The sequence below is a fragment of the Cololabis saira genome, chromosome 1, assembly GCF_033807715.1.
Source record: "Cololabis saira isolate AMF1-May2022 chromosome 1, fColSai1.1, whole genome shotgun sequence".
In the NCBI taxonomy this organism is placed as follows: domain Eukaryota; kingdom Metazoa; phylum Chordata; class Actinopteri; order Beloniformes; family Belonidae; genus Cololabis; species Cololabis saira.
Window position 1 is genome coordinate 42360097 of NC_084587.1, and position 26690 is coordinate 42386786.

Here is a 26690-nt window from a genome sequence, read left to right on the forward strand (position 1 = left end):
TTATTTATTTTAATTAATTTGTTTATTTTGTGAATTGGAGGTAATTCCGGTTTCAACTGGCTGCTTCTGAACTTCTGAACCATCAATCAGGATAAACATGTCATATTTGTAATTTATTAAAGGTTTTTGTGTCATGTAAAACGAACACACTAACGCTGTAAAGTCAGGACCTGCAGGTCCAGAAGGTCCAGCAGACGGAGGAGTTTCTGCTCATGTCTTGACTCAGTCACCTGAAGCTGCTGATGCTGCGGGATGTCATCACATCAGCTGTTACTAGGCAACCAACCCCACACCCCAAACATCCACGTCGATCTTTGTAGACATCTGTTTTTATTTTATATTATTCATGTATTTCCAGCTAGTAATTAATACTGCATCAAAAGCGTTTCTCTTTGTGGATAAATTAAATATTCTCTGCGGACAGAGTTCCCTGTAGAACACGCGACGCGTGGATTAAACCGGGATGCGCACACAGACCTGGTTTAACGTGGCTCGTAAACCCGTTTCTACAGCGACCACAAAGCTGCAGCGACTCCAGGTTGGAACAATTCTCTGTTGACAGTGAAACTCTGGATTTTCATATTAAAGCACATCAATCATCTCCGAGTCGCAGCTCTGGCGAGCAGCCAGTCGTCTGCAGCCCGTCTGCGGCGGCGTTCCTCCGGCGGCCCGTCGGGCGCTCAGGCGGACATGGGCTCGTACGTGTGGAAGTGGATCCCCTTGGAGCAGGTGATCTTCATGACGGCTCCGTTCAGGCTGGTGTCCGTGATCAGCCTCATCATCCCCTCGGCGATCAGCGACGGCCTGAACACCGACACACATGACGTTTAGTTCACGTTTAAATACAGGAAACATGAACTTCACGAGTCTGGGAAGTTCCCCTCCTTCAATACAGCCTTTTTTTAAAATAACATCATAAAAATCAACTGTCTTAGACAAATATTCAACATTTAACAAAAATGTAGCCAAAAATATGACCCAGTATTTCCACAGAAACATTCAGACCCACTGTGAAGCACTGTGGTGGAGGTGTGATGGTTTGGACCGAGGACATCTGTCTGACAGCTAAAGCCTGACTGAAACCTCCAGTCATGGACTTTAACATGAGGCCCAGTGAGGCCTGTAAGACCAGATGTGCATCAGCAAGTGCTCTTCTTAGACCATTACAGTATTTTCCACACCATAAGGCGCGTATTATAAGGCGCACTTTCAATAAATGGCCCATTTTAAAACTCTCCTCATAAATAAGGCGCACTGCATTATAAGGCGCACGAAATATATGGTAAGATACTGTAGAGTCTGGGGTTGAGTTACGTATCTACCTGATGGAGCTGCGCTACAGGAAATGCTACAAAATGCTACAAAATGCTACAAAATGCTACAGCAAATGCAAAAAAAAAAAAAAAACAAGAAGAAAAGTACTGTAAGTCAAACTTTATTAACAAAATAAAAACCATCTTTCTGAACTCCCAAAACAAACGTGGAGGGGAACTTTTCCACTTCATTGCCCTTCCCCAAATCCCTCGAAATCTTCTTCCGTGTCGGAGTAGAACAGCTGGGCGAGTGCAGCATCTAATGGTCCCGGCTCCGTCTCGTCACAGTCGCCATGAAGCGAGTCAGCGTCGCTGCTTTTGTCTTGAACGTCTGTGACGATTCCCAACGGTTTTAGCGCCATTACTTTGGCGACACCAACTACAGTACCCACAATCCCCCTGACTACTGTAACAGAAATTACCGTAATGAAAAAGCGCTGCATTACAAGACGCACTGCCGGTTTTCGAGAAAATTAAAGGCCTTTAGGTGCGCCTTATAGTGTGGTACTTATGTCTTTCCCTCGCAGCATTGTGTTCTGAGGTCTGAGCCAACCTGACTGGACACCTGCAGACCGTCCAGAGTATTTTATTCCAACCAAATTCATCAAAAACCTAGAGCTGATGGGCCAACATAAGAGTGTTTGATGTGGCTAAAGCAGCTGGACTGAGGCACGGTGGTGGAAGTGTCATGGGTCCGGGCGGTTTGAAAGTGAAACTGCATTTTCCCCTTTTTATCATTAGACGTGATGTTCTTTGCTAAGCTAACTGACAGGTCAGCGCTCCGCTAGAAGAGGACAAAAAGACGAGCAGAGGTTTATTTTGCTGAAGCCAAAGCGTCACTCGTCTGTGAGGCTGACGCAGTTCGTACTCTTTGGATTCATGAAAGTAACGGGCGACTAAAGTTCCACCCCGTGACCCAACTCACTGTAAAACTCCAAACTTCCTCATCCTGACTTTGAAGTCGTCCTTGAACTTGACGAACTTGCCCATGTTGTCCTCGTCCTCCACCGTGTGCAGCAGCGGCGTGTCCACGAACGCCGGACACAGGACGTTGATTCGGACGGCGTAGTCGCCCTGAGCGGACGCGTCCTGCGACGACAGAAAAGCGAGCTGCTGAGCGGGCCTGCGGCCGAGCTAGCGCATGTTTTGCTGCATGTGTGTGCGTCTCACCGCCATCGCTCTGGAGAAGCCGATGACGCCGTGTTTGGTGGCGGTGTAGACCGGCTGGTGCGGAGAGTGCAGGAAGGCTGAAACGAGAAGAGCGAGAGGAGACAAGCATGCAGGTGAGGCTCGTTCTGATCCCAGACAGATGTCAGGTCCAGGGAGGCTGCACCCCCCGCTGGCCGGAGGCTGTAACTGCATGAAAAAGGTACGTAACGCAACTGCTCCTCACATTACAGAAATCACCTTTTTACATCATTTGAAATCATGTTTGAATCAGTTTTCTGAGTTGACCGATGCATAAATGCAGGAATGTGACGTAGATGAACGACGATCTCTGATGTTAGTGATGACGGAAGAAGAACCCGGTAAAACCTCTGTGATGTCACGGTAACGTTTCTGAAGAGACATTTTGAAGCATCTTTTGCGTCGTGTCTCGTATTTTTCTCCTGGTGTTTCGTTTTTTTATATCGTGGTGTCTTGTCTTTTTTCGTCATTGTAGCTCGGCTTTTCCCTTGTTTTATCTCGTCTTTTTTCATTGTGGTGTCTTGTATTTTTCGACGTGGTGTCATGTTGTAAACAGGCAGAACGAACAAACCTAGAAACCATCTGGAACACGCCCCCCTTATAACGGTATAGACCACCGCCCCCCCTTATAACGGTATGAACCACCTTATTTTAGTCACAGTTAGATATTTTAGCTCGGATAAAATTTACTTGTGGTAACCTACGATGGTAATTAATATTGATGTTCTTTCATTCTGACCAAACCTGTCCAAACATCGTCATTTTACGTTGCTACAACAACGACATCTGTCCTACTAGGGTCATCTCCGGCTGGTTGGCTGGCGGTCCCAGCAGAGTGCCGGCGGGTTTCCCAGACACCCTGTGGGTGGGATCATGTGTCCAGTTCCTCTTACACAGCAACAACGGCTTGTTATGACTGGTCCGGTACGTTCTGTACCGGGGGAAGGGTTGTGATTGAGAGGGCCTGGTTTTAGCTGGGCAGGGAAACTTCCTGTGTTTCAGGTCTCCTGTGTTTCAGGTCTCCTGGAGTCTAAGATGCTCTGAAACTGCTCATGAAGAATCCTCCACCGGGTTTCCTCCCACACACTGCTGCGTTGGGAACCTCTGAGACTCAGCTGATCCAGACTTTCACATCTCCGCGTGAGAGCTTCATTCTCCCACGGAAACGCAACGCACTGAATCTGATAAACCTCCTCCAACTCTGGGAACTCTGTCCAAGTCTTCCCGTCCTCCATCTGCTTGCGAGCATCATCAGCTGCTTATGGTTACCCTCCCTCAGTGTGGCGGCCGGCGCTGGACCAGGCCGGCAGCATCCTGGAGTTTTAAGAACGTCTTCCAGTTGAATGTTGCTGCTAAAATCTTCAGACAAAGAAAACAAAAACATTTCAAATCTGATAAAAAGTGGAATTCAGTCTGGGCCGAGCAAGAAAAACAAGGAATCTCAGGCGACATCGCGAGACAAGCGTCTGGATAACCCTCATGAAGATCTGATGATGGACGCTGCGCCCACATTCTTCCTCCCGGGACGACGCGCTTGCAGCGCTCTCCACCGCGTTTGGACAAGTCCGTGTTTGCTGGAGGAGTGGTTGGCATGACAACGTGCACCCAGACACTGATGCTATCTGGCAACGCGGTTTAGAGGCCGAAGTATCCGTCAGCAAGAGTGTCCTCCAGGAGGAACCAGAGGAGGAGTCAGAAACTCTGGTGTGGTGTCCAACCTGGGCATCTCGTAACCTTTATTTATTCATTTATTTTTACATAAGGTCAAACATTCTTAGTTTTCAGAGGCAGATTTGTGAATCTACATTTATATTTTATAAAATGCATAACAATTGAGGACCTCAGAATATAGCCTTGGCCGACTACAGCTGCAGACTACTACTCTGCCCAAACAAAGATTAACAGTAAGAACACCAATGTTTTGTCTAGTAGAATTAATCATCCTCTATGCTTCAAAATCATTATGCTTCTTTGTTTCATTGTCATTCTGAATCGAGACGCCTGCTGTCAGGGTTTCACCCTTCCGGTTTTATTTTGAAGCCCTGTCCGGGTGTTTAAGTTCTGATTTGACCTTCCTGTTTCTCATCTGCCCTGATCGTCTGCACCTGTTTTCTCATTATCCCCGGTGTATATCTAGTCTTGTCTTTCCCCTGCTCCCGGCTGGTCCGTCTGGAATGGTTTTAGTGAGGACCCAGATGCAGGAGAGCAGGAGGCAGGAGTTCCAAAAAACTGATTTATTCTCTTAAACTTAACCAAAAACGCTGCTGAGCAGGATACAATGACATTAATAAAAAAAAATGTGAAAACTTGACGAGGAGAACATAGAGGGAGCAAACAGTTTTTTGATTCATGTTCATGTTCTGTTTTGTATCCTGCTCAGCAGCGTTTTTGGTTAAGTTTAAGCTAAATCAGTTTTTTGGAACTCCTGCCTCCTGCTCTCCTGCATCTGGGTCCTCACTAAAACCATTCCAGACAGAACGGACCAGCCGTGAGCAGGAGAAAGACAAGACAAGATACACACAGAGGGGTTAACGAGACACAGGTGCAGACGATCAGGGCAGATAAGAAACAGGAAGGTCAAATCAGAACTTAAACACCAGGACAGGGCTTCAAAATAAAACCGGAAGGGTGAAACCCTGACAGCCTGCTGTGTGTTCTGACCCCTTTGCATGCAACTGTTTAATTAAATCTACAAAAATCTGGATAAATTCCTGAGTCTTATTCTTGGAAATGTAGACACTCAGTTTAGTTGGAAAGAAAGTGTTAAACAGGTTTGGCAGGTTTAAGTGGTGCAGCTGGTATTGCAGCTATCTCACAGCTAGAAGGTCCTGGTTCACTCACCCTGGGTGGGGTTGGTGAAAGGGCCTTTCTGTGTGGAGTTTGCATGTTCTCCCCGTGTTCCCTTGGGTAGCTAATGTGAGCTACCCTCACACAAACATGCAACAGTCCTGGGCTACACATGCCCCCTCTGGCCAGCCGGGGACAGATGGGGTGGGGAGGATCTGGCTGGAATAACGTGATCCTTCCACGCGCTACGTCCGGCCAGAGACACCCCACCCTGTCTGGTGAAAAGAAGCGGCCTCAAGTTAAGGAGACCTGAGCTCAGTATGGCCCTCCTGGGCTTGGTAGAGGGAGCAATCCCCAGAACTGACTTAGGTAAGAGCACTGGGTGATAAAAATGGGGAAAAAATTGGGATAAAAATAATAAAAAAACCTGGAGTTTTGGTAGCAAGACGGAGGCTTGCTCAGGGCCCTAACAGCATTAAAACGGGCCTCTGTGTGAGTGGATCACAGGCAGCCGACGGTTGGGCAGGATGGGTATGCTCAGACGAGTCGCAGAGAGAAAGTTCTGGTCGGCAGCAGCTCAGAAACATAAATGTTGACATCCAGGACGCTGAGTGGACGTCAGGCCTCTGAACTGCTGTCAAAACTAACAAATACCCGTTGCAGCGGAGAAGAGCAGCTGGATCTCTGACCTGACCAACCTGACCCCCCCTTGCTGGACCCCCGAGGCCTCCGAGCTGAGAAAAAAAAAGGGAAAGATGATACTGGTGGGAAAAGTTTCCAGAGCGAAGCTGATGTGAATCCTGCAACATTCCTGCTCACAGCGGTAATGTGAGCTGTTAGCAGAACTTGCTGCAATATAAAGGGGCTTTGTGTCGGCGCTGGAAAAGCAAACAGGACGAAACTATTAGCTCACTTATCTCCTCATCTGCTGTTTGCTTGTGTTTGTGTGGCTGCTGGAATCAAGAACAACCCCTGCAAGTTTTTCCGGCGCAGCACAACAGTTCAGCGCTCCGTCCACATATTTCCTTGAAACCGCAATGTAACGTAGATTGTAAACTGTGTGAAGGTGACTTCACTTTTAAACCGCCCGAGTCTGAGTTTGTTTTTTTTCTTTGGTGTTTCGCCAAGAGGAGGCAGGTTCCAGGTAAAATCTCAACTATCGGTGACAAAAGGAAACCACCTTTGCGCTCGTTGTGAGGAACTTGCATCTGCAGACATACAATCCTTCCTTTGTTCTGATCAAAGCCTGTATTAAAGAACTGGTTGGATCGCCTGTGACGTCACCCTGAGGGTTTTTTATTGGCCTCTGGACGGCGCCAACCTGGGAGAAGATGACCACGGTTGTTCCACAGTCTTGGGAATCGGGCAGAAGGAAGCAGCTCAGCGGCAGACTACAGCCACCTGCTTTAATTAAGCTGGACTCTTGGTGCCGTCTTCTTAAACGCTCTATAGTCCCACCGGTTCTGCCCATTTGCCCATTTCTGGATCAAACAGGTTGGGTCGGGCTCAACAAGTCTTCCGCAGACCTAAAACCATCTTTTAAAGGTGTCCCCAGAAACTTCTGGGTGACAGAGGGTTTGTGGTTTCAGCAGGTATCTGGACCATGTTCTGCTTGGTTTCTGTCTCACATGTTTCATCCATAGCTCACATCCTGCGGGAGGAAGAGACGTCTGAGAAGCTCTGAGTTGCTCAGCATCTGTGTCAGTTGGTGAGAGATTGCTGATGCTCTCTCTGAGGAGAGGATGTGTGGAGGGATGTTCCCAGCGGAGTTGCCTGGGGAGCTCTCCTTTCTCCTTGTTGCGGGTAAACGACATTACATGAACGTTAAGGACTCATTAAGTTGAAACTGGCAGCGTGGTTCCAGCCCAGCGGGTTTCCAGGGAAATTAAGCAAAGGTTCCTCCCCACCGTTCAGGCCGGCCCTCTCCAGGCTGCTGTCATTGTTCTCCCTCATTATTACATATATTACATAATCTAGCTTCAAATAGCCGAAGAGATCCCCAAAGAGCGCGGCCAGCGTGTTTATGTTCACAGATACGTTTAGGAAAGAGTTGGTTGGAAGGGTCTGTGTAGATGTTCAAACCCAAACCCAGTTCCTCAGGCTCTAACTTTGAGAAAAAAACAAAGGAAAAGCATCCAACCTGCCTAAACCAGTCTTAACCAGTCTAAACAACCCTGAACTGTCTCAGCTGTCCAAACAACCCCAAAACCCCTAAACCTACATAAACAAGCCTAAACCAGTGTTAATCAGTCTAAACAAGCCTTAACCTGTCTAAACAATCCCAAACCTACCTAAACCAGCCTCAACCATTCTAAACAAGCCTGCTTAAACCAGGCTAAACTAGTTTAAACAAGCATTAACCTGTCTCAACCTCCAAACCTCCAAACAACCCCAAACAATCCCAAACCTGCTGAAAACCGGCCTGAACCAGCCTCAACCCACCTACGTGACCTGCACCCCAACAGCTTCCAGAGGCACTTTCTTCTGCACCTGTCAGTACAACTCCACTGTCCAAAGGACAGAGGGGACTAAAGTGGAGTTATTTGGTCTTCATGTCCACAACCACGTTTGGAGAAAACCAAACGCAGCATTTCCGCAGAAACACCTCATACCCACTGGTCTGCACAGTGGTGGAGGGGGGGTAGTCTGGGACCTGGACACCCTGGAGTCCAGACCAGATTATTCTAGAGACAAATGTGAGGACATTGGGTCATGTGACCTGTAGACATGCAGGACTCATCAGCTCAGTAGGTTTCATCAGCAGAGCAGGTGTATATGCCCCACAAGGTCCGATACGCTTCATTACTACACACAGTGGCTTAAAGAGAACGGCCAAAAAAGTCAATGAGCTGAAGCAACATTGGAAACAGGAATGGACCAGAATTCCTCCACAACCATTAGACACTTCACGTTCCTGTGGATTTAAGAGAGTGTCTGAGGATGCATTTTAGGTCTGAACGTGGTCAGCGTGAGCTGAGTCGTCACATGTTACACCACCAGCTGGACATCATCATGAAGATCATCTGTTATGCAGATCTTCTTGTTTTTCAATAGGACTGGTTAAATCCTGGAGAAACTGGTTGCCCCAGCTGCTGCCAGGGCCAACGCCAGTAAACCAGAGGCCGTCCAGCGGTTAGCCCGGGTAGAAGTCATCAGCTCTGAGGAAAGGTAGCTGCTGCTGGCCTAAGCTTTGTCCTTGGACCCTTCAAGATCAACTCACAGCCCGTTGCAACAGTTAGTAAAATCAACAACACGACAAAACATATTACCAGGGGTCCCCAAGTACCACTGTCCTGCATGTTATAGATGTGTGTTTGTGTGTGTTACCTGCCATGGAGGACACGTTGATTATGGTCCCTCCTTCCTTGCCGTTCTCTTTACTCATGTGCTCCAACGCCAAATAGGTTCCTTTAATCAGCGAGGTCTGAAGATGAAAATGGGGTTTCAGTCATCATAACGAAACAGCTTTAAATGAGGTGGTGACAATGAGAAACACATTTGATGCTTCTGATAGATTAATGTTTGTGCAGGGGTGGTTTACACATAAAATATGTTGCTAATGCAGTTGCTATGACGATCTCTGAGGCGTGAAACCCCATCAGTATCGGTGTCTACAGATGAGCAGAGTTAACCGTCAACCAGAGTTAACCAGAGTCAAACAGGTTTAACCGGATTCAACTGTCGTTAATCAGAGTTTACCGGAGTCACCGGAGTTAACCATAGTTAACTGGAGTCAATCTGTGTTACCCAGATTAAGCCGGAGTCAACCAGAGTCAACCAGAGTAAACTGGAGTCAACCAGAGTTAACCAGATTTAACTAGAGTTAACTGGAGTCAACCAGACTTAACCAGGGAGAACCACAAAGTTAACGGATCCAGAAGAAGACATACTGAAGCCAAAAGTTCAAACAAAAACAGAAGTAACATCAGACGGCATGACGAAAAACACTCAAACATTCCTGATCAGATAAGTATCTGTGATAAACGGTTAGGCATCCGGATGTTGACGAGCTGAGTTGTGAGTTGTGCATGAGTCCTCGCACCATAGTGTGACAATCGAAGAGGGCAAACCAAAACTGATATCCAACATTTACCAGCATTTTACAAACACGTCTGCCTCCGAAGCCGACACTGATATGATGAGTTCAGATAAGAGCACTGAGAGCTTGTGGCTGATATGATCTACTGAAGAAGAAAAATAATCAAGACTTCAGACAAACAAACACGCAGTGATGGTAACATTCCAAGTGAAGCAACAGTTTAAAAAAAAAAAAGCAGCACAGATGTCGCCTTCTAACAACGTTCTGACTCCGTCTCAAAGACTCCAAAACATTCTAATGTCACTTAAACCCTGAAATGACTCCCGTATGAACTCAGGAACCAGTGAGGTATTGTGATGAGACTCGTACGTTGGTTGGATTTATAACTATAGACAATTCTTTGTCAGTCAGGCATAACATGAACATCGGTGTTCCTCAAGGATTACTTTCAGGACCACCACTTTCTATTCTTTATCCTACCGATCTACATTGATACATTGATTTAATGCTAAATGATCCAATATCGTCAATACAAAATAAATACCAATGGGAGCCAGAACAGGATGCCGGCTCTTCAGCTCTATATGTTTATTGAACCACTTGCAGCAGCAAAGGGTCAAAACAAATCAAATCAAATCAGGATATCTACTCGCAACACAAAATGAGTTAATATGCAGATGATTTATTGTTATATTTACAGAATCCCTATAATTCAGAACAGGAAACCTTCAGTATCATTAAAGATTTTTCAGAAATCAAATTTGAAATGACAATCACAACTCCTGGACAGAAGTAGAAACCAGCGCAAAAATAGTTCACGCTCAGACTTGCCATTCTCACATATTTCAATCAAGAAAACGAATTACGTCGAAAATATCGCAATTAACTTGACTCTGACATGCCGGTGGAAGGTAAATAAAAGGACAAAATCCCCATTAACACCATGTAAATATACCCTCATTTGGCACAATCCTGCACAGACACCTGTTTGCAATGCACCCTGGGTAGCACTGAGGATTACTTCCATCCACATGGACCGGCTCACCTGTTCACTCAATATGATTTACACTCAAACAATGAAAGAAAAACCACACGAATTAAACTGCTAAGTTTTGTGTTTGTGTCTCGTGGAGATGTGAACACACATCAGTGATGGTTGTGAGGAACAGAGATGTCCATCACGTGAGATGAGATTAAGAAAACAGTTGATGATCAGATTAACCAAGAACAAGTCACATCAGATTAGTTATAAAATTACAAGGTCAGACAATTAGATGTATTTCCTATAAATGACTGTGTGAAGTTGTGTAATTACACAACTGTGAAAACTGTGGTCCAATTAGACACATTAAAGAGTTTGGAGGGAGCGATTCTTCAGGGACCACGTAGATCTGCTGGTCCAGGACTAAGACTGGACCATCAGCTGGTTCAGGTACCAAGAGGATCTTCTGGATCTCTGTCCTGAACTGGACCAGCTGCTCCGGTTCAGACCAACATGATGCTTCAGCTGGAGCTGCTGACAGGTCGGACATCTCTCAGTCGCCATGACGACCGTATGGGACGACTACTCGAGATAAAAGCCAGATCCTTAAAATATCCCACAACTGTGTCTGAACAGACAAACATTAAAGAACTGGTTCTCTAAAGTTGTCTTTTTAAAACATAACATAACATGTCACTGAAGTTTTGGTCGGTACGAACTGATGTGTCTCAGCAATGTATGAAAAGAGTTTTTATTGAATGTTAAGGCAACTTTCAGAGTCTTATATCAGGTCAGCTGCAGGTGCTGCAGGACTCCAGAAAGTGTTTTTCAAGTGACGGAGGCCGGGACCTAGACTGGTCTCTCCTCCCGGGGATGGGGGCAGGTCTCTCCTCCTGCCCCTCAGGACGTGCCTCCTGCCCTCAGCAGGTTATAGCACATAAGATACACATGTATCAAGGTTCCCTCCAACTTGTTCTACTGAAGTTTCCCTGGAATGAGGAGCGTCATCGTTGGTCCTTCCTCCTTCAGGTAAGGTGTCGATTCTCGAAATGCAAAAAAGTGTAATGCTGCACACACATACTCCCATAAACCCGTACAAGCACATTAAACCCAAAGCCCTGCACTGCGCACAACACATAAAGCAAGTAACAACAACACCCATAATGCAATGCTCTCAAAACAACCCCAGCACCCTACACTATTTGATTTTACAACTTAAATCAGGGGAAAACCAGCAGAAAGGTTATTTCTCTCATCATGTTTCAAGACTGCTACCATCACTGTGGTGGCCTGAAAGCCTACGATAGCCTGACACTTGGTTCATACCAGTTTGCCTTCGAACTTCCCCACAGAGGACGTCATTTCCTCTGTACTACACCTGAGCCTACAACAGGTATAGAGGGGAGGGAGAGGCATCTGAATGACACCTTGACCTGCTCCAACAACACAGCATCACTGGGAAACGTGAGATAGAGGAACTGGAAAAAATAATCTGGACTTCTCCCACCATCCATCCATCCATCCATCCATCCATCCATCCATCCATCTATCCACCCATCCATCCATCCATCCATCCATCCATCCATCCATCCATCCATCCATCCATCCATCCATCCATCCATCCATCCATCCATCCATCCACCCACCCACCCATCCATCCATCCATCCATCCATCCATCCATCCATCCATCCATCCATCCATCCATCCATCCACCCATCCATCCATCGACCTATCCATCCATCCATCCATCCATCCATCCATCCATCCATCCATCCATCCATCCATCCATCCATCCATCCATCCATCCATCCATCCATCCATCCATCCATCCATCCATTCATCCATCCATCCATCCATCCATCAGAACCACCCCCAGGACGACCCCCTGCAGGCCAGAGTCACTCCCAGCATGGAGGCTCCCCATGAGGAAACACTGGAGATAAAAGCTACAAGAAAGCAGGATAAAATACACTAATAGAGTTTAAAAAGTATAACATAACATAAAATCCTAAAAGTATGTCTAGAAAGCAAGACATTAAAAACTAAAAGAATAAGACAGTAGAATGTATAAAATAGAGCATAAATAATGACTAAAATATTTAGATAAAACATGAAATTAAACAAAAATAAAATATGATAAAAAAGGATAAACTAAATATAAAACAGAGCAGTAAGATCCAATAAAAATAAGGGGCATAAAAAATTTAAAAGAGTTAAATGAGTCAGTTAAAAGCCTGATTAAAGAGATGGGTGTTGAGCCTCTTTTTAAAAACATCAACAGTCTCTGCGGCCCTGAGGTTCTCCGGGAGGCTGTTCCACAATCGGGGACCATAAAAACTGAATGCCGCCTCCCCGTGTGTCCTAGTTCTAACTTTTGGTATAGTTAAAAGGCCAGCACCGGAGGACCTCAGGGTCCGTGAGGGTCGATAGGGTAAAAGTAGTGCAGACAAATAAGAAGGCCCAAGACCATTAAGACACTTAAAAACCAGTAAAAGAACCTTAAAATCGATCCTGAAGCGCACGGGGAGCCAATGCAGCGATTTTAAAACAGGTGTACTGTGCTCCCGCCCTCTGGTCCTTGCCATCCATCCATCCATCCATCCATCCATCCATCCATCCATCCATCCATCCATCCATCCATCCATCCATCCATCCATCCATCCATCCATCCATCCATCCATCCATCCATCCATCCATCATCCATCCATCCATCCATCCATCCATCCATCCATCCATCTATCCACCCATCCATCCATCCATCCATCCATCCATCCATCCATCCATCCATCCATCCATCCATCCATCCATCCATCCATCCATCCATCCACCCATCCATCCATCCATCCATCCATCCATCCATCCATCCATCCATCCATCCATCCATCCATCCATCCATCCATCCATCCATCCATCCATCAAATCATATCCAAATCCATTTGTGATATTGGTAAACATTGTTATCCTGTTAATCAATGTAATACCATATTGCAATAAAACATGTGAATTACACCCCTACTTCATACATCTAAAAGGCTCAAATTGAGCGGTGGTGTTCCTCAAGGTTTTATTTTAGGGCCACCACATTTTTATCTTTACATGCTTCATACATCTGGGTAGACGGATAATTTATGCCGATGTCATAATTCTTGGTCAGTGTTGTGGTTTAGCGCGACCTTACTGACACTGGTTTGAGATTAAAGCTGCTTTAACCTTCCTTTGACATTCGTAAACATCCTGGAGACTGAACGTGAACAAAACCAGCAGACTTCTGGAACAATGTCCTCTGGACAGATGAGACCAAAGTGGAGATCTTTGGTCTTAATGTCCAGAAGCATGTTTGGAGGAAACCAAACAGCATTTCAGCAGACCCACTGTCAAACACAGTGGTGGAGGGATGATGGTCTGGGTCATTGAGTGGACCATTAACTCCTCTGTAGACGAGAGTCCAGATGGGGACCTGATTGAAATGATGTCGTAGGGCCTTAAAGGGAACCATGGCTATTAAGACATGTAGGTCTTAAAAGATAAATGTTGGTATCAATTATAACAATGTGATATAAAAAACCTTTTTGATGTCTTCGTTTTTATAAAATTTGAAAATATAATTTAACTCGTAGGTCGCCATTGTTGTTTACACCGCAATGCATTCTGGGTAGTGACGTCAGACGGTGGCACCTGCTAGCCCCCGTCCACTGTTTTGACACCCAGAAACAGATAAAAACACAGCTAAACAGGTGACGGCGCACCAGAAACACAGATCAAAACACAGATAAACATTAAGGTGACGGCGCACCTAAAAAAAGTAAAAAAAAAAAAAAAGTGCCGCACCATACAGCATGAACTACAAAAACACCATAAAACTCAGATAGACTAACCGACCACACGTTTCAACTAGCAGATAACCGATGCTACAATAAAAACCCCAGCCAGATCTGGCGTCATTAAATTAAATAAAGATGTTCTTGCCTATTTGACGCGAAGTCTGCGCCTCCCGTTTCGTCAAAGTCCCGGGCCAGTCCCCTCAGCCTCTGGTCTGTCATCAAACGGTGGACCCAGCACCGAGGCCGGTTTTAGGGGGGGCAGGGGTGGGCTATGCCCACCCAAACGTGCATCTTGCCCACCGCGTCTCCATCCCGGCGAGAGCGGAGAGCGGATGGTGGAGCGCTGCAGGCTCTAGAGCCACGGCTACGCCGTAGCCTAATGCACTGGTAAGATGCGCACGACATTGATCATTTTTGCAGATCTCCCGTGCATCACAGAACTTTGATCCAGTTTGCCTGAACCGAGACGTCTTATGGGCTCCCTCGTCAGCCTCCACGGCCGGGAGAGAGCTGCTCATCTATGTTTTAGATACCTGTCCCAGTTAAACTAACGCGGCTTATCTTCCCAGAGCCACCGGTCTACGTCATCGCCCCCAGAATGCATTGCGCAGGTAAAACATGGCGCCTCCCGCAGGTCAAATTAGGGGATAAACATTGTAGATTTTTAAAGCAATTAGATGATTTTATGTGTTTCTAACAACATATTTTAGTATAAGAGAACAATTGTGGCTAATTAGGGCCTACAAGTCTTAATAACCGGGGTTCCTTTTAAAGCTATTTTATAAAGCAATACCACTTCTGACCTCAGGGATGCGCCATATCGCAAACAAATGAACTCAGTATTGTCAATAGCTCCTTCATGCACAGTCATGTCCAGGTCTTCGTCACCAGCTGAGGTCTTGACTAAGAGTGCTGCTCATCGCTGGAGTGAAGTGCAGCTCTGTGCTTACAAATGTGGTCGGCACACGTACAACAAAATCAGAAAGTTGTTTACTTCTCACTCGGTTAAGGAATGGGGGGATGGCCCATAGAAGCGCAACCGGTTTCTCCTTTTTCACGCTTCTTTGCCACGGGGAAAAATCTACGTAAAAATTAGGAGATCTAATTCCACAACTTTCCAGAAACTGGCTCTCATATACAGACACCGTGACGGGCAGAAGGGGCAAATGTTCTGCAGAGAGATGCCAGGATGTAAGGACCGAGAGTCAGCCCAGCAGATCTTCACATGTGTTCAGATGTGACGTCTCTGAATGGCTTTAAGAGAGCTGCGTGCACGTGAACCTCAATGATATGAAGCAACACTGGAAAGAACAGACAACATCCAGTACTTGCTGTTCTTTTTTTGTGAAATAAATAATGACACACGGTGAAAAGATGTTCTCATTCGTCTATGACTGTATTTGACTTAAAAAAGGATTAAAAGAGGGTAAACTAGCATTTGCCCAGGGATGGATCTGTATTTTTCTCTGCCACTGTTTGTGATTTGGATGTTTTTCGTGGCTCTGCTCTGAAAGGTTCTGTGTGATGAAGTTGATCAACTGATGATGGCATGTGGCCTGGAACATCTGCGCTGTGTTTATGGAAATCCAAACACTCGGGCGAGATTTTTGTAACACTGGTCGCACCGTTATAGAGTTGTTTGTTTTTGAGAGGACATGATGAAGTCGTCTGTCAGCATGGTCATGATCCACGATGATAATTGTTTCCACCGAATATGAGTGAAATAAACCTGCACATTAAACACCGAGATGCTGACTCATGAAGGAAACATCCTGTGTTTGTGTGTGTGTTGTGTGTGTGTGTGTGTGTTGTCGGGTTAGGGATATTTGCATGGACCGGATCAAAACTCTGACTCTGGTTCTCGTTCATCCTCACCAGGTTGACTTGGATGGTCTTCTCCCAGTTCTTCTCGTTGTTAATGCCAGCGTTGTTGATGACGATGTCCAGACGTCCAAACTGGTCCACGGTGGCCTGGAAGGCGTCTGCTCCAGAAACAGAGAGAGGGGTGAGGGATGGGGAGATTCATCAATCTGCATGAAGCAACCGCCTGCAGCTCAGAGTGTAAACATGGCCTGGATTAGATTAGAAACTGCTCCTATGTTTGGTTTTTACCATCAATCTGAAGTCAATTAACAACTCAGAAGTTTATGAAACTGACATGAACATGAAACTTCATCTACTGAACGTGGGACAAGACCTCCCGGGTCTGTGTTGTCTCTCTTTGTCCATCAACAACTTCTTTCTTAAATTGAGTGACTCCTCACTGATGGTAGTTTGTTATTTGTTATTATCATAAATCCAGACTTCCTATTTGTGAGGAACAGTGAGTTTCCAGGTGGGGATAGAGGTGTGGAGACGCGATCAGAGTCAGAGTCTGTGAAGTCACAGAAACCTGTTGATCTGAGTAGATTGCAGCGTGATTGATTTCAGACCGAGACAGCTCCAAACCAGGTGACAAGGTTAATACCTGTCTGCAAGGTAAGGGCACACCCACAGCTCAAGCGTCCCCCCAAAGAAACAAATCATTTGCGTCTTGGAGACCAGTTTAGGAGAAACTTGGCCATTTTGTGGACTGTTGTGTCACCTAACCAGGTTAAAGGTCAGCTGGGAAGGTAACCTAGGCCAACTACAGTTAGCCAAGTTACCTACCTTAATGACTTCCAACCGGTGCCACTCAGGTCACACCTGATGAAGACTCTGGAGCACGCTGAGGACCCTCTACAGTAGTTTGAAGTTTGAATTTATTCACAATACCATAATAATAGTTATACTAATACAATCGAATTAAGTAGGTAGAGTGAATGGGTCCCCCAAGGAAGCTAGGAAAGCTTATAGGTGGGGGCCCATAGTTCGTATAAGGGTGAGGGTACAGTCAATGGTATAAGCAGTTACCATCTGTAAAAAGATGGTGATGGATAAATGCATACAAAGTACACCAATACACTTAACATACATACTTAACATTACATACACATACAATCACACACATACGTCCCAGCAGTCCATGAAGAAGCATTTTATATTATATATAGGTTAGTAAAGGATTATTTTTTAGTTGTCTTTTAAAGTTGGAGATAGAAGGCAACACCATCACCAATCCCATTCCAAATCTGCGGCCCCCTGCAAACAACACTCATACTGGCGCGCACATGTCGGCGACATATCCCTAATATGAGTGGTTTGATTCTTGTTTGGTATGTGTGCTGAGGACTGGAGATTGGCACAAGACTACTAAGTCTAGGGTTGAGCCTGTTGACAATTTGAAACATAAGACAAGCATTATGATAATTGTTTAACTCAGCCAGTCTTAGCAACTCAAAGCAGTGAAATAGAGGGTGGGTGGGGGAATTTATCTCTGACCAAGACAGGGCCCGTATGACTTTCTTTTGCAAAGATACTAGTTTTTTAAGATGGCTTGTGAAGGTGTTGCACCATATCACATTGCAGTAGTTGAGATGAGGTTCAAAGAGAGTTTTGTACAACGTAAGAAGGACAGACAGAGGAAGGAAGTGTCTGATCTTGTAGAACAAGCCAACATACTTGGACAGTTTGTTTACAAGATGGTCAATATGACATTTAAAATTGAGAGACTCATCAATATGGAGAGTTGGTGAGGAGGATCCTCTACCTCCTACACCTGGCCCATTCACATCTGGACCAGGGGAGCGGCACTGTCAAGATTCTTTCCCTGGACTTTTCAAGTGCCTTCAACACAATCCAGCCCCTTTCACTCCAGGAAAAACTGACCAGAATGCGAGTGGACCCCTGCCTGGTTGCTTGGATTTCCAGCTACCTCACTGACAGACCACAGTACGTCAGGCTGGAGGACATCACGTCAGACACCGTGGTCAGCAGCACTGGAGCTCCACAGGGGACTGTACTGACCCCCATCCTCTTCACTATGCACACCGTACACTTCTGCTACACTTCTGGATCGTGTCACATCTGGAGGTTTGCGGATTACACGGCCATCATGCGGTGTATCAGAGACGACGAAGAGGAGGAGTACGGGAGCCTGGTGAGGAACTTTGTTGTCTGGTGTTACATGAACAACCTGCAGTTTAACACCTCAAAGACTAAGGACTAATCTATCTATCTATCTATCTATCTATCTATCTATCTATCTATCTATCTATCTATCTATCTATCTATCTATCTATCTATCTATCTATCTATCTATCTATCTATCTATCTATCTATCTATCTATCTATCTATCTATCTATCTATCTATCTATCTATCTATCTATCTATCTATCTGTTCTCCTCAGGTGCCTCCGGTGCTGTTTCAGAAATGCTCGGCTGGATTCATGAGGTCACAAGTTCACTTGGAGACTTTGAGATGCATGGGAATGATAATCTGTTTGTTTAAGAACAAACATCTCCCCGTGTTTTCTTTTTTCCAGAATCTCACATAAATCAAGGTGAACTTTGTGTCAAATCCTTTTGACGTCTAGACTGAACGTGTCCTCGTCCGCGGTTCATGTCTTTTCTGAAACCTTCTCAACTGGTTTACCGCTGCAGGTTAATGTTCACGTAGGCATTTTCTCAGTGGGAAAAGGGTGGGGTGCACTCTCCAGGTGAGGGACGAGGTGCTGCCTCGGGTGAGGGGTCTAAGTATCTCAGGGTCTTGTTCAGGAGTGATGGAGGCCAGGGCCTCTCTGTTTAGGGTACCGCCCCGTGACCCGACCTTGGATAAGCGGACGTTAATGGATGGATGGACATAAAAAAGTGAATTCTAACACTAAACTGGTGGAAAATGAAGGCAGCTAAAAGAATAAGTTCACTAAATGTATAAACCTGTTTGAAGAGCAGGTGTTGTTATGAAAGAAGTTTTCTCTGTAAAATGTATTAGCTGCACTGTCTTGTTGCTGCTGCGCTACATCCCACTTTCACTTTGACTTGATAAACTCTTTAAATCCTATGTGATTTCTTGTTTGTGTTGTTCTCTCAGATGTAAGTCGCTTTGGATAAAAGTGTCTGCTAAATGATAGTAGTAGTAGTGGTAGTAGTAGTAGTAGTAGTAGTAGTAGTAGTAGTAGTAAATGCTTAGTAAAGTTGTTTGTGTTACTAGTGGCAACATTCGTGCCACCTCTGAAAAAAGCCTGTTTTCACTGGTGGGGACATCCCAGTGGTCTTTAAGTGTTTTACATGAACCGATCATGTAAAACATTTAGGCTGCGTCCCAATACTCCCCCTCGCCCTCGTTTTCTTCACTTTTGCGTGTTCTCGTGAAGGTAGTGGTGTCCCAATTCCTCTTTTCACCTAGGGGGAGGGGGCATAACGAGGGCTAGCGGCTGAGAATAGCCCCTACGGATCGAGGGATTTCAGATGCTGACTTGGCGAGCGAGGGGGTATGAAAATTTCCCAGAATGCTTTTCGTCGTCATTTGCGGACATTTCTTATTTTTTTGTGAATAAAATCAATATTTTGAGTTAGTTTCTGCATAAAAATGCGTTTTGATTACATTTCTCGTTACAAACCAATATTTTACTTTCATAATATTCACTCAGTGAATGTACATAATCCCTTTTTTGTCCGTTGTTCGCTAAGATCGCGCCGGAGTAAAGGCTGTTAGGTTACGCCGTAGGCTACGTAAGCTACGCCGTAGGCTCTGCGTCGATTTGACTCGCCGACCGAAGGCAAACAGGCAGACTGGTCTCAGAGAAATAGAGAGAAATAATCCTGTGACCCGCCAGATTTGTTTTGGATGTTTCTGATATAATAGTTTTCAGAAACCACAAAGTAATCCAGCTGTTATCTGGGTAATTTACACACTTTCAGATAAAGTTGCCGAAGATCACACCAGAATAAAGGGATTTATGGTCCGTGTTACACCAACGCAGAGACTACGGCGTAGGTTACGTAACCTACGCCGTAGTCTCTGCGTTGATTTAACACAGACCCAAGCTCCGGAGCCGGCAGACAGAAATCTCGAAACTGAGCCCCGGTTGCGGATCTTAAAGGTTACCTTTATACCTGAAAAAATATTAAAACTTAATAAAGTGCCATATTAACAGCGCTACAGCTGAAATTAAAACAGCTTTTGGCTCTCAGCTTCCTGATCAGGGTAGGGATGAAAACGAGGGGTAGGGGGAGAATTGGGACAGGCATCTGGGCCAAGTGTCCTAGATCTCAAGTGCCCTAAAATCCCCCCCTTCTTTTTTAGGGGTAAGGGAAGAAAAGAAGGGCGAGTGAAGTTGAATTGGGATTGGGCCTTAAAGACTACTGGGATGTCCCTGACGTCCCCCTTAGAGTCGTGTTTGAGTTCTTCAGATGAACACGTAAGCGGGTTCAGTGGGTCTCAGTGCAGAGGAGGACAAACTGCCTGCAGACATACAGGCAGGACATAAACGGTGAGATGCAGCCTGAAGGTTGTTTTTCTGCTTCATGCGAGATGACAGACGGACGGATGTAGGTGGTGAAACCAGAGAGTGAAGTCACCGGCAGCACTTTGGAAAACCAGCAATTATCAACCAAATGTCTGGAACAGATTCATCTGCTACACATACACACATGCAAAAACACACATACGCACACACACGCGTGTGCATGCATTATCACCATTAAGTTGTCAACACGTCTTCATCAGCGTGCGCTGATTTCACTGGTTGTAATCAGCTCTACAGTCATGTTCAAAACTCGTTCTCTAATCTCGAGACTTTTATGTGTAAAAAGACGTTGAAATAATAACATTCCTTTGCCAGTATTTTTGTTACACAACTGAAACTAAAAACAGACGAATCTTGAGCAAGACTGAATATTCTTAGTTTTCATTCTTGTCACATAAATATTGGTAAAGTGTTGTTCATCCAAGGTTGTAAAACTGAATAAAAACAACAGTACGCGACCGCTGTGATGTCAACCAGGAGCAGGACTAGTATAAGCTCAAAACTGGACTAGTAGAAGCTGAAACCAGGACTAGTGGAACTGAAACCAGGACTAGTAGAACTGAAACCAGGACTAGTAGAGCTGAAACCAGGACTAGTAGAGCTGAAACCAGGACTAGTGGAGCTGAAACCAGGACTAGTGGAGCTGAAACCAGGACTAGTAGAGCTGAAACCAGGACTAGTAGAGCTGAAACCAGGACTAGTGGAGCTGAAACCAGGACTAGTAGAGCTGAAACCAGGACTAGTAGACCTGAAACCAGGACTAGTGGAGCTGAAACCAGGACTAGTAGAGCTGAAACCAGGACTAGTAGAACTGAAACCAGGACTAGTGGAGCTGAAATCAGGACTAGTAGAGCTGAAACCAGGACTAGTAGAGCTGAAACCAGGACTAGTAGAGCTGAAACCAGGACTAGTAGAGCTGAAATCAGGACTAGTAGAGCTGAAACCAGGACTAGTAGAGCTGAAACCAGGACTAGTAGAGCTGAAACCAGGACTAGTAGAACTGAAACCAGGACTAGTGGAACTGAAACCAGGACTAGTAGAGCTGAAACCAGGACTAGTAGACCTGAAACCAGGACTAGTAGAGCTGAAACCAGGACTAGTAGAACTGAAACCAGGACTAGTAGATCTGAAACCAGGACTAGTAGAACTGAAACCAGGACTAGTAGAACTGAAACCAGGACTAGTAGATCTGGAACCAGGACTAGTAGATCTGGAACCAGGACTAGTAGAACTGAAACCAGGACTAGTAGAACTGAAACCAGGACTAGTAGAGCTGAAACCAGGACTAGTAGAACTGAAACCAGGACTAGTAGATCTGGAACCAGGACTAGTAGAACTGAAACCAGGACTAGTAGATCTGGAACCAGGACTAGTAGAACTGAAACCAGGACTAGTAGATCTGGAACCAGGACTAGTAGAACTGAAACCAGGACTAGTAGAACTGAAACCAGGACTAGTGGAGCTGAAACCAGGACTAGTGGAACTGAAACCAGGACTAGTGGAGCTGAAACCAGGACTAGTGGAACTTAATGCAGGACTAGTAAAGCTGAAACCAGAACTAATAGAACTGAATCCATGACAAGTAGAGCTGAAACCACAACCTGGTTCTGGTCTGGTCTTGAAGGATCCTAGGACCGTCGCCTGAACTACGCAGAACCATTAACTTTTCTCGAAGCTTTTAGAGTGTGAAATAAAAAAGATGTTGTAGTTGAGGCATGTGTCACATGTGTCACATGTGTCACGTGCACATGTTTTATTTGTTTCATTATGTTCATTTTTGAATGTACATTTTATTGGTTATAGTTTTCATCCTGCACGTTTTACTGGGCTCTCTGAGACGCTAATTTACTTCCTGTTCAGATTAAACAAACATTGTTGGAACACCTGCAGGGACACACGCACACCCACGCGCGCACGTGTTACTTCCTTATCACAGCTGTGTAATGTCAACAACAGTTGTATCAGACGGTTAGTTGCGACACCAAACAGCATTCCTGCAGCTGCCGCCTGCAGCGCTGCTCCGTGTCACCCGGGCTCACGCAGACCTGACTCCTGATGTGCAGTTCTGCTGTCAGCGCGCTTCCTGCTGCAGACTCATGCCTGCAGGGATGTTGCTGTGTGGTTTTTGTTACTGTTATTATTTTTAATATTACAATTATGTGGCTTTTTAACTTACCTTGCTTTTGGCAGATTCATTTCTGGTCTGCTCTATATTCACTATATTCAACCGGAGTCAAATTCCTTGTCTGGCAATGTTCAAACTTGGCCAATAAAGCTGATTCTGATTCTGATTACTCTGTTTGATACATTGTCTTTACACACCTCCATCTTAACTTGAGCATACAGTATGTGTGTAAGTATGTGTATGAGGGTGGAGGTTGAAGTATAGATGTGTGTTTAGTTGCCTGTTTTTTACTTTTGTGTATTAATTTACTTAGTTATTTGTGTATGTTATCAGTTGTTTCTGTTCTTCACCCCATCTCAGCCTGCAGGCCTCGCCGACGTTACCTGTGAGGGCGTCTCCGTCGGTGACGTCACACTGGATGAAGACGCAGTGGCCGTCTCCGAACTCGGCGTCCAGCTGCGCCTTGCACGCGTCCCCGCAGGTCTTGTTCAGGTCCACCACGGCCACCTGCACCACAGCACACAGCGTTACCAACACATCTGGCCCACATCTGCAGCTTGTTGTGCGCCACCTTTGGCCCTGACTGACAACGTTGATGCGGAGGGTGTGTTGCTGTTAAACTCAGCCACACCTCCACCGGACATGAGCCACATCCGGTCCAGAACCCCAAATTAGACCCAACTCCTGATGTTTGAGCCACATCTGTCCGTTAACTGAGTCCTCAGGAGGAAGAAGAAGGTGGTTGGGCCTCAGCGGTTCTACTACTACTACTACTACTACTGTCATTTAGCAGACGCTTTTATCCAAAGTGACTTACATCTGAGAGAACAACACAAGCACAAAATCCCATAGGAGGGTCCAGCTGGATCAGTGCTGGTCAGACTGCTGAGAGTCCAGTTGGACACAGGTGCTGCCATGCTAGTGCTAGAACATATAACTAAACTTTACTAAATTTAAAGTATCTTTCAGTTGCACTTCATTCCCAATAAGGAAATCTGTTTATTTTTCTTTCAAAATAAAAATAAAATATTTGAAACAATTTATTCCATTGTCTTTTGTAGTTTTACCAAAGAAATCGAAATCGAAATCGAAAATCGAGTTTACAGGAAAAAAAATCGGGATTTTATTTTTGTCCAAAATCGCCCAGCCCTAATATATATATATATATATATATATATATATATATATATATATATATATATATATATATATATATATATATATATATATATATATATATATATATATATATCTAAGAAAGCTACGGCTAAGAAGACACCATCTTGTCTTGTTCTGTTCTCGTCAGGCCCGTGGTTTCACACCTCTGACTGAGAACAGCTCCATCACACACACACACAGGTGTGAGAAACGCTGTCATGCATTTATTTCCTCTTTTTAAATGTTAAAAAGGTTGTAAATGAATCTTTAATCCTTAATTTAATTTAATCCTTAGTCGTTTGCTCGTTTCTGGTCCATAAAACACAATAGAAACCACCTGGTCGTGATGGATTGCAGTATCAGGATAGTACAAATACCAGATGGAAAACATTTCATATTTTTTCTTTTCAACCATCACCATTGTTTATTTGACAGAAATGAAAACAAGAAGAGAAGAAACATCATGTGGGCAGAACTAAGTCCCCCCACTTCAGGTTGTATTCAGGTGCTGCCAATCATCAGCAGGTGTGCAGACCTGTATGATGGTGGCTTGTTGCTCTGTAGGGTTCAGATGTGTTAACACAAAGCCAAAAGGGTAAGACATCAGCACCTAGCTGAAACGTATTCTCTGAACTCCTGTCCAGGCAGTTAGGGGGTACCTAGGATTGCCCAAACGTTTACGTTTTTGGTAAATAAATAATGGCACGGTGAAAGTCTGTCTGGGGTTGTACTTGTCTCATAGTGAGTTTTGCTAAAATCAGGTGTGTTACAACCAAAAACGTAATAACGGCCAATAACGTAATAACTGCCAATAATGTAATAATTTTGGCCATTTCAAATGTAATAAAGCCAATAGTGTAATAATGTGCCAATAATGTAATAAAACTTTTGAGCCAATAACGTAATAACTTTTTGCTGATAATGTAATAAGGCATTACATTATTGGCTGGTTATTACGTTATTGGCCTGGTATTAAAAAAAACCTTTCATAATGTAATGCCTTATTACATTATCGGCAAAAGGTTATTACGTTATTGACTCAAAAGTTTTATTACATTATTGGCACATTATTACACTATTGGCTTTATTACATTTGAAATGGCCAAAATTATTACATTATTGGCCGTTATTACATTTTTGGTTGTAACAAGGTGAATTATAATCTCAGGGTTGAAGAGGGGGTGTTAACTTTTGGACATGACAGTACATGTGTGCTCCAGGGGATTTAATTTTTCTGCCAACAAAAAAACAAACAAAGCCAGTTTAAATGGTAGTTTTGTTGCGGCGCAGCTACACCTTCCAGACTCATGCGCGTACTAGATCTCAGCTTCAGCGGATGAAAGGGTTAAAAACAGAGTTATGAAATACTTAAGTGTCATTTCAGCCTCAGATTGGCGGCAGCAGAGACAGTAAAGCGTTTGCTCAGGGCAGAACCCGTCCTCCCACGGCTCAGATCTGACTCTGGACTGGACCCTGAGCAGGTTGATGTGCAGCTTCTCAGAGCAGAAGCAAGAGAAACGCGAGAAAAACAACAGAACACACAGAAGCAGGAAAGTTGAGGAGCTTTAACTTCCTGGCAGAAGTGAGTAGCAGCACTGACCTTGGCCGAGCTCTGCAGGAGGGACTGGACCACGGCTCTCCCGATGCCCTGAGCCCCCCCCGTCACCAGAGCCACCCTCCCCGTCAGAGACATGATTCCAGCTCCACGTCTGCCGTCTTTCTGCTCTGCGTTTTACGCTTTCAGATGTTTTCTGCCCCTCGGTGCTGCCCTCCCCCTGCTGCTCCCGCCTCCCTCCCATCAGTCTATACAACACATCTGTCACTCAGAGCGGGTTAAGTAAACTCTGCAGAGTACTAATTACAGTCCTGACCCACCCTGCAGTAGCTGCCCCCGCTCCCCCCCCGCCCCCGCCCCGCGGCCCCGCCTCCTCCCTGACGTGCTCACCTGAGCAGCTGCTTCTCTGAGGTGCGTTCGCTTTCAGAACATGACTGCACCGATACTCAGCCGGAGCGTCAGGTCTCTGCACGCCGCCGTCGCACTCAGCTCCCACCAGGACAAAAACAACCCACACATGCGGAAGATTCACGCTGGCAATCCTGGAAAGATCGTTTAGGAACGACCTCCCTGCTTATATTTGTCAGATTTAATTTGTGTTCAGCAGGAACGCTTCCCCCACTTCCTTCCTCCGCCGGCTCTGACATCCTCCAGCAGGAACCCCGACTCAGCATCCAGCTCGGGCCAGACTACACTCGGGCTCGGTGAGGCCCAACCGACCCCGTCAGAACCGACCGGGACAGGACCGACCCTGTCAGAGCTGAGCAAACATAAAACATAACCAACCAGACAACCACAGAACCGACTCAACAAAACCAACTGAAACAGAAACAACATGAGGAAAACTGACCCCAACAAAACCGACCCGGTCAGAACTGAATTAACCCGAGACAGAACATACCTCTGACAGAACCGACCCTGTCAGAGCTGACCGAAACAGAACCAGACAACAACAGAACCGACTCAACAAAACCGACCGAAACAGAAACAACATGACAAAACTGATACTGACAGAACCGACAGAAACAGAACCGATTCTGACCGAACTGAACCTGTCAGAACCTACCCCAACAAAACCGACCCTGAAAGAACCGACACAACAAGACCGACCAAACAGAACCGATCTCTGTCAGAGCCGACCTGACAAAACCACCCGAGACAGAACCCACCCCTGACAGAACCGACAGAAACAGAACTGACCCTGACAGAACTGACCCCGTCATAATCGATACAACAGAACTGACCCCTAAAAGAACTGGACCCTGAAAGAACTGTCAGAACTGATAGACACAGAAATGAAAGGACGTGAAAGGACTGACCCAGTCAGAACC

The 26690-nt window shown here is 45.3% G+C and overlaps 1 protein-coding gene across 1 annotated transcript; it reads right to left on the bottom strand.

Annotated features, from left to right (window-relative positions):
• hpgd (15-hydroxyprostaglandin dehydrogenase) lies at window positions 1-25565 on the bottom strand. The gene is made up of 7 exons (XM_061724117.1): window positions 25405-25565; window positions 23030-23153; window positions 16007-16113; window positions 8616-8712; window positions 2484-2560; window positions 2239-2402; window positions 1-804 (listed from the first exon to the last, which is right to left on the bottom strand). Exons 1-7 carry the CDS (start codon window positions 25495-25497, stop codon window positions 681-683), a joined length of 786 nt encoding a protein of 261 aa, XP_061580101.1. The 5' UTR covers window positions 25498-25565; the 3' UTR covers window positions 1-680.
• Between the last annotated feature and the right edge of the window lie 1125 nt (window positions 25566-26690).

Coding starts and splice junctions, on each gene's coding strand:
- hpgd (XM_061724117.1), bottom strand. CDS start 25,497: ATGTCTCTGACGGGGAGGGTGGCTCTGGTGACGGGGGGGGCTCAGGGC. Junction 23,154..25,404: donor TCCTGCAGAGCTCGGCCAAG/GTCAGTGCTGCT, acceptor GCTGTGGTGCAG/GTGGCCGTGGTGGACCTGAA. Junction 16,114..23,029: donor CGACGGAGACGCCCTCACAG/GTAACGTCGGCG, acceptor TTTCTGGAGCAG/ACGCCTTCCAGGCCACCGTG.